The sequence below is a fragment of the Larus michahellis genome, chromosome 7 (genome assembly GCF_964199755.1).
Source record: "Larus michahellis chromosome 7, bLarMic1.1, whole genome shotgun sequence".
Lineage (NCBI taxonomy): Eukaryota > Metazoa > Chordata > Aves > Charadriiformes > Laridae > Larus > Larus michahellis.
In genome coordinates this window covers 7,366,401-7,376,704 of record NC_133902.1, presented here as the reverse complement: position 1 = coordinate 7,376,704, position 10,304 = coordinate 7,366,401, and the positions used below count along the sequence as shown (strand labels likewise).

The following is a 10,304-nucleotide window of genomic DNA, read 5'->3' as shown; positions in this document are numbered from 1 at the left end:
AGCCACTGTGCTTCTGAGTCATCACTGATCTCCCTTCAGATCTATCACAATTACACCACAGAAAAACGTGAGAACCGCTGATGTGGTTTCAGTGCACTAGTTCTTCAGACTTATTTGTAAGAAGTCTCTCTCTCTCATGTAGGAAAGGAAAACTAAAATAAAAACAAAGTTTAGAGGAGCTGAAATATCTTGGTACTTAGAACTAAATGCTACGCTGGACAAACCGCAAAGCAGTGCTGTACGCTTACTCACCTCTTTCAGTTTTTTGGATTGACAAATCCATTTAAGCTTACTGAAAACAGTACAGAAACTTCAAAGCAGGAAAACAGCTATTAAAAATTATCTGACAAGAAGTGACACTTCATCTGCATCCACAGTATTTAATTTGTTTGAATAATATAGTTACAGATAAACAGGTTCACTCCATATACAATTACCGATACCTTTTTTTTTAATACAGCTCATATTCCAGTACATCAACACTATTTTATTTACAAGGTATTTATGTACATTAACATCTTTCTAAAGTCAGTGCATTTTCAGTAAGTTTTATACAATAATTTACAAAGTGAATGTAGTTAATAGTTAACTTAATAAATTTACTACTAATTCATGAATTAATTTAATTTAAAAAATTAATTACAACCAATGTAACAAACACAGAAGATCAAATAACATTAGTAGATTGTGCTACCTGCTTAAATAAAACATTTTTAAAGTAAATCAGTTGAAATTCTTTCACTTTTCATGGAGTTTGCGTAGGGAGGAGTAGACAAATGGGTACTGAAAAAAGCTTCTAACCTAGAAATTCACAAGTCATGTTTGCTTTTCTGCAGTCTCAATGTTTAGACCACTTTAAAGATAAAAGACCACGTAGGAGAGGGAGCAACACTTCTCCAGTAAGACAATACTTACTTTGGAACCGCTCTGCTGTCCTCAGAGAGGCACAACCTCCGACAAAGGCTGGGAGGTTTTTGCCCAAGTAAAGACAGCCAGATCAGCTGATATAATTTCTTAAATGGATAAAACTCAGATATTTCTGGAAAACTATAAACTTACTGGGAGATTTGGCATTCTTGTAAAACACATTAAAATGAATCCAAACATTTATTTCGGAGAGCAACCGTGTAAGTATCAATTTTGTTAGTGAAGATACAAAATGTAAAGAATTTGGAAGATGACATATGACAAAATTAGTAAGCTGCTTAGATTCAGCTGAAGAACAAAAGGCCGGAAAAGAGAAACTTTTATCTTCATTCAGATATGCAAACTATTTAACACTGAAATTGTTTAAAGAAATGCCTACTCAAAAAATAACCATCTTTTTTCCAGTCTCTGCTAAGTCTCAGTCATGCTTTCCTTCGTGCAATAAGCCCATTGACTTAAAAGAGCACGTTGCAAGGGCACGGAAAGCAATTCTGGTTTAATTGCAAGTATGTGCATAACCTGTTGCAAAAAAGAAAGCTTGAAAAGGCAACCAAATTTTGGAAAAAAAAGAAACTCCATTAAATTATGAAACCAATAAAAACCCCCATCCATGAATGCTACGATAGCTACCTGACAGCCACAGCTTCTTATGTGTTTGAAATACACAGTGGATAATTCACAGCCATTCACTCCAGAGCCCTTACAACAACAAAAACAAACTATGTTTTTGAATTTAATTATAGGAATTTTCAAAAGTGCAAATTTAAAAAGCAACACCAGTCATGAAACATAAGCTCAAGCATCTTTCCTTCCAAAAGCTGGGAACTCTTTGTGCAATGTGCACATTTTAAGACACCATGCGTGTAATCACAACTACTCTCTTCAACCTGAAGTTTCTTCTTGAGGCATCTCAGAAGGTTGAGATGGCACCCCTCAGGCAGAAAAGCCGTTCCTGAAACATGTTGATCTGCACAGCCAACACGTGGAGAAAACACGATTATAATCAACCATTCAAGCGTAGAAATTAATCTCTTCTCAAATTATGATTTGGTTGTGCTCCCAACATACAGAAAGAAAGCAACTGACACACATTAGTGGTGGCAAAACTGGAAACTTCTCTTACTCTTGATGATAATTCTTTAAGTTTGTGCACTTGTCATTCTCTTGCTTTCCCTGTTTTGCCAATAAAATGCAATAAAACTGCAGGAAAAAGGAGGTAGCAATATCATGTTGTCCAAAGACAACACTACAATTTTTTTCCCCATTATCTTAAACCTAAAGAGAGCCTTAGGGGTTTGTTAGAACAGTTGGTAAACTCTACACTACTTCGTTCAGCTCTTATTTGGACTATTTAATTTAGCTCTTATTTGGTCCTAGTCGGCTTTTCTCAAACCATTTAAAGGCCAATGGCAGTCTCAGCCTGATGTCTAACATCAGAAATGTTTAGAGCATGTAGTGAGATAACAGAACAAAACAATACTATCTTTATATTAACTGCTATTTAGTTAGGGTTTTCTTTTTGTGCTTTCAGATCACAGGGGACAATAACTACACTTAGGTTTATCTGTTTCAACAACATTTTCGCCAAATGTAAGTCTCAGGATGTTTTCCCTGACGTTCTCAAAACAGTCCATGGAAGATCACCTGCTTACTGTAAAACACAGTACTTCTTATAATCCGACTCAAAATCTTCATCCATGCTGCTTGTGTCTGCCATCTTTTTGCCGTCTATCTTTGGCAGAAATTGTGCATAGTCCACCCCCTGCTGCTCGTAGAAAAGAATGTAGGCAGAGTCGGTGTCGATTTCATCGGGATGCAATTCCTGAGAAAGAGAAAAACGTGGTCGGAAACATGCAATGGGACAATTGTGTGACTGCCACTGAACTTAAAATACACACAGCTGCCCTAGAAACAGTATTTTTAAGTGGCTGTTTACAACAAGAAGGATCACATTTTCTGTCTCCCTTATTAGACTTATCAGGCTCCATTATTTACTTTAAAAGTATGACAAATTTTATAGTGATAAATGCAAATACTTAGAAATGTTGGAACTTAAGTATTCCATAATTGACTACAAAAGTGCTAGCATCATGAAAAAATATTCTTGGACTTCCATTTTTAGTAATTTTTCCATCTTTTTACAAAATAAGCTTCTTTCCTTAACTACGGTGGCAGCTGATGAACAGATGTTAACTTGAAAAACATCTCATGTACAATTTCAGTTAACAATTTTAATATTTATCCGATGCAACTTTCGCGATGCTCATGATTTCAAAGAACAGTCCTCAGCAAATGTAAACGTCTTTGGCTCTACATAACCAAGATGAACATCATTTGCTACAAAAATAAACGATTTACCTTACAGCTACTGTCATTGTAGCAGTACCACTTGTTGTTCGGGTTTTTGGCGTAAGTGACATAATGACCCCCTCCCATAATTCCTGAATGGCACTGAAGAAAACAAAGAAGAAACAAATTCTGGATCAAACATCAAAACTCAGAATTCACAGAATAAATGATCCACAAACACAACGACAACGGTCCATGACAATCTATACGCCTGGAGCTGACTAAGCTTACATACTCCAGCAGAAAAAACATTATGCAGAGATATACTTTTCAGTTGTACTGTTTTATGGTAAATTTATTTTGCTGATAAAGGCTCTACTTTGTTCTCCTTCTTGATAGATCCCTACTTTTTGCAATGAAAACAACAGAGTAAATGCATTTAGCCAAAACAATGCCACATAGTTTACCTGCATAAAAAGTCAACTTACCGAAATTGCATATAGATTGTAAATAGGGTTAACACATACTTCTTCTCTTTGGTCATCTGTAATATCGTCCTCGCTGTGGTTATCAATTTGACCATTGATACTGCCATTGCTATACGCATTCTGCTCACAGATGTAGCCGTTGGCTAGAGTCAGCTCACTGTCCTGAGCAGTGTACAGTTCGCTCTGGCTGCCACCCAACATCTGCCCTCTGGTAAGAGCATCACCTTGATCAGAAGTAAGTCTCTGTTCCTGGTCAGTACCGTTCTCTTTACTTGCATCCAAATTTTCTTTGCTACTTGACAGTTTGTTTTTACCCAGTTGCGGTAGTCGCAGACGCCCTTTACCTCTTCCTAAAGTCCTTGGGCTACTATTTGGGCTACTGTTTTTACTTGAAGGGCAGCTGGTTCCACTTTTCCTCCCCAAAGACGGAGATGCTAAAACAGAAAACATGTGGACTCCTAAGATAAATATCTAGACTACGTGTTTACTTATTTTAAAAAAAAAAAAAAAAGTTGTTGTTTTTTTTTTTAAATAACCAAACACAAAAACCCCCACTGTTTCACTGCAACTAACAAGTAATATATAAAAGTTCACTGCAACTAATGAGTAATATATAAAAGTAAAACTATCTTTGCACACTTTATGCAGGAGCACACTCCTCACTCTAAATCCAGCCCACTTACCCAAGCAGACAGTGCCAATGTCTGTTGTCACCAAGTAACTCTTTTCCTTTTTTCTTTTATGGTAAAGCTTCGCTAAGTTTTCCAGGGCAAACCACAGAAATGAGTGTTTCAAAATAAATGCAGTGCTTTGGCCAAAGAAACGTTATCATTTTGTTCATAATATAAATTATTTTTTTCCCCTCCAAATATCAGCATTGATTGGAATTTTCCCTAATTATTACCTACCTTTGATATTACTCAAGACAGTAGTGTTAAGGGAGGAGGGACTTCTGTTCAGTATATCGCCTTCTCCTGGTGTGTAAGTGATCTGCAGATCCATTTTTCTAGACTCCCCCTGGAGAGGCCGGGGTTCAGGAAAGCTGTCAACCTGGAGCGTCAGCTGCTTTCTTTGAAAATGACTTGGATCCCTTTGTACCAAAAAGGCACTTGGGTCAAAATTCTCTCTGGGAAATTTAACAATTTTCTGCGATTTTATCCAGCGGCCATTAACGAACTGAAATCTTTTCAGGTGAATGATCTAAGGAGAAACGTGTTTGAGAAAATTACAGGAGGACAATTACACCACAGTGAGGAATTTCACTGTTTAGAAATAATTTTTCCCAAAACATACACATTTTATCATCTGCAAATGTAAACCAGTAACAATGCCGCAATGTGACAGTTTGCATTTGGGGATCAAGCTGGTAAAACATGGAACTAATATTTTCATGGGGAAGTGATGGAAAAGGTTGCTTCAATTCAGTGATCAGCACTGTGTGTTTTGAATAACCTACCAAATTTGAAAAGCAACAAATGCAGGTGTAGCACAACTAGACGAAAGATCATGTTACCGGAAAGACTGCCTAAGCGTGAACTGTATGTCAGAACAGATGACACTGAATGCAAAACACCACCATTTCCTGCAATGTATCAGCTAAAAAGATTCAAAAGGATTTGAGGTTTGTTTTATTTGCCTGCATTACAGAAATGCGTGAAGCAAACTAAGTCAAAGCCTCTCCTGAGACTGGGAAGAAAAGCAAATCATTTTATTCAGCTCAAGGAGACATATGTAGCAATTCAAATTTGTGATCAATGTACTTTGGGTTTGTTGCTGTAGAGGAAAATTACATGAGATCATACCAAAATAGGGGGAAGTCTCCAAAGATCCAGTTTTTTGGTGGCCAAACAATGGGTCTTGCATTTGGAACAGTAGTACATCTCATCCTCCCCCAGTTCTTCCTCACTGGTGAAGGCTCTAAGACAACTATCCAGATTGATGGGCTCTGCTTGAGCTCGTCGGCTTTGTTCAACACTCTCATGTTCTTCTACAATCTAAAGTGAGATAAAACTGTATCTGACTCGGAAACATACAAACTGCTCAGAAGAAGGCTCTAGTCACAGCATCATACAAACAACATCATATAGTTAGTTAGGATTAAAGATAAAAACTAGATGCACTAAGTTTTAGCAGAAATCTTATTTCAGTTATGAAGAGGCAGACACACAAATAATGCACTGTCCATATTCTTGGGTTCTGCTTAAAATTTATCCATAAAGCACAAGTTTATAGATTCAACTCACAAGTTTGAACAGCTATTCTAGACTAACTCAGCTATAGGCTTACCTTTAGTTATGTTCTGTTGACTCAATGAGGAAATACATATTTTGTAATACATTGTGGAGGCTGGATCAAAAGCAACTCACAACAGACTGGAAAATACACTACTGTGGTTTCTTAAAAGCTTCCCTTCCACATTATGGTTCCGTAAGAGGTCTAACATTAACATATTAATTTATCCAGAATATACTGTTCAATGATTATTGACTTTAGTTTAACAGAAAATGGACAAACGAGGCATCAAATTAAAAGAAAAAAATTGGTGAAAGGGCTTGTGCTTCAGATCTATTAACAAACAACAAAGGGTTTGCAGTGAAATTTTACCCGTTCTTGCGACGTCTGGTAGCGCAGATGGAGTGCTGTTGGATCCCAGTCTACAGCAATGTAAGCATTCCCAACACAAGCTCTATCTTCTGTGCACTCAATTTTACATCCACGGCAAAATCTAAATCAAAAAGTTAGATGTGGTAAGTAAACTGTCCGATAACTAAGTTCTACGTTACTGCACACTCCAACTCTGCTCCTTATTTTGTAACATCTGCACCCTCGAAGTTTCAGGCCTTGCCTTCGATGTAAGAGAGGCATTTTTATAAAACAATAATCAGTGTCAGTTTGCTATTTTACTATAAAACTTTAATAGAGATGAGAAGTGGAAGCAGCTGGGTGAACTCAACCATCTACCTGTGTATAATGCTGACCAAGCCTACCTACGACACCAAAAAACCATGATGTTTTGTCTCCACAGGTATTTTACAACATGATAGCTAATGTACTTTATTTATATAGCTGTAAGAGGCTGTTTTTCAAAGTGAGTATATCTTCTGAAAGGGTTCCTTCCAGAAAGGGTTTGAAATTTTCGTTAGCATGTCTTTGTTTAAGGAAAATTCCAAGTGTGCGTCCAGGGTGAATTTCTTATTGTCCACTTTAGTTCTTACTCTTCTTACTTCTTACTCTTACAGGAACTAGCCAGGGTAGGTGATTTACATCTAAAAGTCTGGGTTTGTATGAAAACCCCACAAATCATCCAAATATGTACATGTATGTGCCTGGATATATACACACGTGCACACAGAATACTGTAAGAGGTTAAGAGGTTTTTGATTTGTCATGTCTGTCTCCTAAGTCACAATTTCTGTGTCAGCAGAGCTTTCAGCTCTTCAAGTCATAAAAGCTGCTTTACAGGGAAAGTCTGTCATGTGAGGGTTTGGGTTCAATTAGATTCTAGATTCTTATTGTTTGATATTACCTCTGAAGTCTGAAATGTATCAAAAATGCGTTACCATAAATTCCATTTCTGCTGGAGTGATTCCCTTCCTTAAGTCTAAAAAAAGGACAATTTACCTGTACCATGGGCACCAAGCACAAGAATTTCCATCCTTCTGAACTACCCTCAGGGTGAAGGGGTACTGATAGCCCATGCTGTCGTCACTGAAACAGAAGAGAACACACCACGAAACATGAGCACTCATTCAGACTGCCAATTTCCTTCCTTCACTATGCTTGCTATAGTTGTTTACTTTAAAAAACACCACGAAAAACCCCTTCAGAATTACAGTTTTGATGAGATTAAGCTATTTAAACATGACCTGCCTTAACATAGCCTAAATTTGTCAGATATAATTAATTATCAATCGCTGGATGAGAACGAATCAACCAATTTGTGTAAAGCCAACCTTTAAGTGCAGCTAGAAGGTATACCACATTTAACTGTATTAAAAAGGATTAGAAGTTATTTTTAATTATTGCCATTATTAAATTGCAGGACTCTAAAATGACTTCTTACAAAAATAACCCACTAAATGGAATCTGCAGGCAGAAAGCATTTGGGGTAAAAGCGCAGGCAATTGTTCCCAAAGTTGTTGACATTTAAAGCTTAATTATACATGGAAAAAGCACATGTTCATTCAAGAGAGGTATTATGAGAAGTCAAAACTGATAAAGATGAAGATGAATAGAGTTTTAAATCCTGTAAGGAAATCTGTGCCACTGTATTACACCATTCAAGCCAAAGAGTGAGATGGCAAACTCACCAGTCCTGCGCATGATTACTGGCTTCCTGCGGCGGGAGAGGGCTGGCAAGCCTGGAAACCTGGATCCACACTGCATCATACAGGTCTTTTTTCCGTGTATGAACTGTACAAGGAACAATTAGCGGCATTCCAAAGAGACTAGGGCGATTCTTCTGAGATGAAAGAAAATACAATTCTGTCCGCATCTGCGAATGTGAAATAAAATAATAACTCAGATGTAAGTATGCATTAACTCATGTTACCATAATTACTAGGATGCTGACCTTGTTACTTATTTCAGGCTTTGGCAATTAAAATAAACCATTAATTCTATTAAAAGTACTCCATTTCAGCCATTTTTCCAATATTAAATACTATGAATTTTGATCATTGACTTGAAATTGCCTGAAAACTTTTTGCATTTTATGGTATTATGGCAGCGTTACTCAGGCATTAGACCCCATCAGCATGGATCTGTATTTCAACCATATACAATATTTTCTATTTCATATGACACATATTTCTTTCTTTTCCCACCGCCTGGTGATATTGTAAAGCAGATGTGCACCTAATGATGCCAATTATGTCCTAAAACGACCTCTACGCTAGGCACGCTTATGTTTGCTAGAGAAAGAAAACCTTTATGTCTAAAGAAGGCACTGCAGAGCTGTACACAACTTATTCCAAGCAGACAACTAGCCTTCATGCTACATCTCCCATTTATAAGAAAGATTTAACACGCTGACTTAATGACACTGAGGTACAGCAAACGGCTACTGTCTTGCATAAATTTCGTACAATTAACTCTTTCCATTGATAAGATTTTTGATAATGACAAGCGTGGATTCTTGGAACAGCTTCCACAAGCTACTTTTCCTGGTTTTTAAGCTGTATAACTATCAGCTTGTAATGTCTCAAAAGCATGATACCGATCACCTACAAGAATCTGCAAAATCTGAATCAAGATAACAGAGATGACAGTGATTAGAGGCCACTACTTGAGAAAATAACGCAAAAAAGCCTCATGCACACACAGAGCAAAGAGGGAAGTTGAATGGTCTCCTGGCCCACATCCACCAGGCTCTAAAGCCTGGACACAGCGCACACAGAACGCGTGGCTATTTGAGGTGCTCAGTTAGCCAGCTTTGACATTTAGAGTTCAACTTAACTACAGATGCTTTTACAAAGAGTAATTCACGCTAACAGAACGACACAGGAATGCACTATGTATCTTCACTCTGTTTCTGTGTAAGAAATAAAGCTTTTGCACATAATGGGAAAGCAATGCATTTCTAGTAGCTCCTCTACTTAGAACTTTTTCTGCTCAAAGAATCTGGAACATTTAATCAGGGAGTTAGCGAACGCCCAAGTATGCATCTCAGCATTAAAGAGCTGGGAAGCATGCCAGTACTAAGGAAAGAAAAATACACCAACATTAGACGTTAGGATTTAAATTTACGAGAGTTGTGTTTCTGTAGAACTTGACGGTCACTTAAGAGAGAAATGTATTCATGCTCCTTCTTCTTAAGAAATAAAGATTAATTTATCATATGGACATTACAAAATCCTCACTGACTTTCTCTCAAAGCATGTTATGCAACAGTTTATAACAAATGCACAATCTACTAACCATTTTTCTGTGGACTGCGATTATATACCCTGTGCATGGACTATCAGAGAGCAAGGGCACGTGCCCGTTGAGAGTCCAGTTGGCAAGGTTACGCTCTGTCCCACATGGCACTACCGTATTTGGCATTCCGTTCGGAATGAGGGTTGGTTTCGGAAGGTCCCCATTCATCATTATGTTGGGTGCTCCGTTAGCTGACGGCCCAGTTGAGACATCTGTAGAGAGACAATTACATTCTCAATTATCTGCAGTAACCAGAACTGATCATAAGATTTTTCCATTCTGTTCAATGCGTTTCATGAAGTATCTTCTACTTTCCTTAAGACCAACATCTAACCTTTTATTTGCCTACAACTTTGCAAAATCAGAGCATGCAAGAGCAAAGAATAATAGAGGTGTTTACAACCCGTATATGAAACCTCAAACAATAAACCCAATACCAAACACCATGCTTCCAATCTTTTACATGTCCTGCCTTAGAGCCAATCCACAAGTAACAAATATTTTGTGTGTTTCTTGTGTTTTTAACTAAAAGAAGAACATAGTGATCTTCCAACCGCCATCCTGGGCATCATCCTAAGAAGGATCACAGACCATCAGTACATACTGAGACTGCTCACCGCTTCTTTGTGGATCAGAAATCTTAACTTATTTGTCTTTTCTTTAATAGTCCTCACTGTTTAC

The 10,304-nt window shown here is 37.5% G+C and overlaps 1 protein-coding gene across 10 annotated transcripts in view; it reads right to left on the bottom strand.

Moving 5' to 3' along the window:
* Positions 1 to 364: 364 nt before the first annotated feature.
* Positions 365 to 10,304, bottom strand: part of USP32 (ubiquitin specific peptidase 32) — a 77,844-nt gene continuing 67,904 nt past the window's right edge. For all 10 annotated transcript variants that reach the window (XM_074594354.1, XM_074594357.1, XM_074594361.1 and 7 more), the window contains 9 exons: positions 9,624 to 9,835; positions 8,015 to 8,199; positions 7,326 to 7,412; positions 6,309 to 6,429; positions 5,507 to 5,698; positions 4,613 to 4,904; positions 3,705 to 4,138; positions 3,286 to 3,378; positions 365 to 2,749 (listed from right to left, as the gene is read on the bottom strand). In XM_074594354.1, coding sequence (XP_074450455.1) covers positions 2,576 to 2,749; positions 3,286 to 3,378; positions 3,705 to 4,138; positions 4,613 to 4,904; positions 5,507 to 5,698; positions 6,309 to 6,429; positions 7,326 to 7,412; positions 8,015 to 8,199; positions 9,624 to 9,835 — 1,790 coding nt within the window. In that variant the 3' untranslated portion in view covers positions 365 to 2,575. The remainder of the gene's footprint in view (positions 2,750 to 3,285; positions 3,379 to 3,704; positions 4,139 to 4,612; positions 4,905 to 5,506; positions 5,699 to 6,308; positions 6,430 to 7,325; positions 7,413 to 8,014; positions 8,200 to 9,623; positions 9,836 to 10,304) is intronic.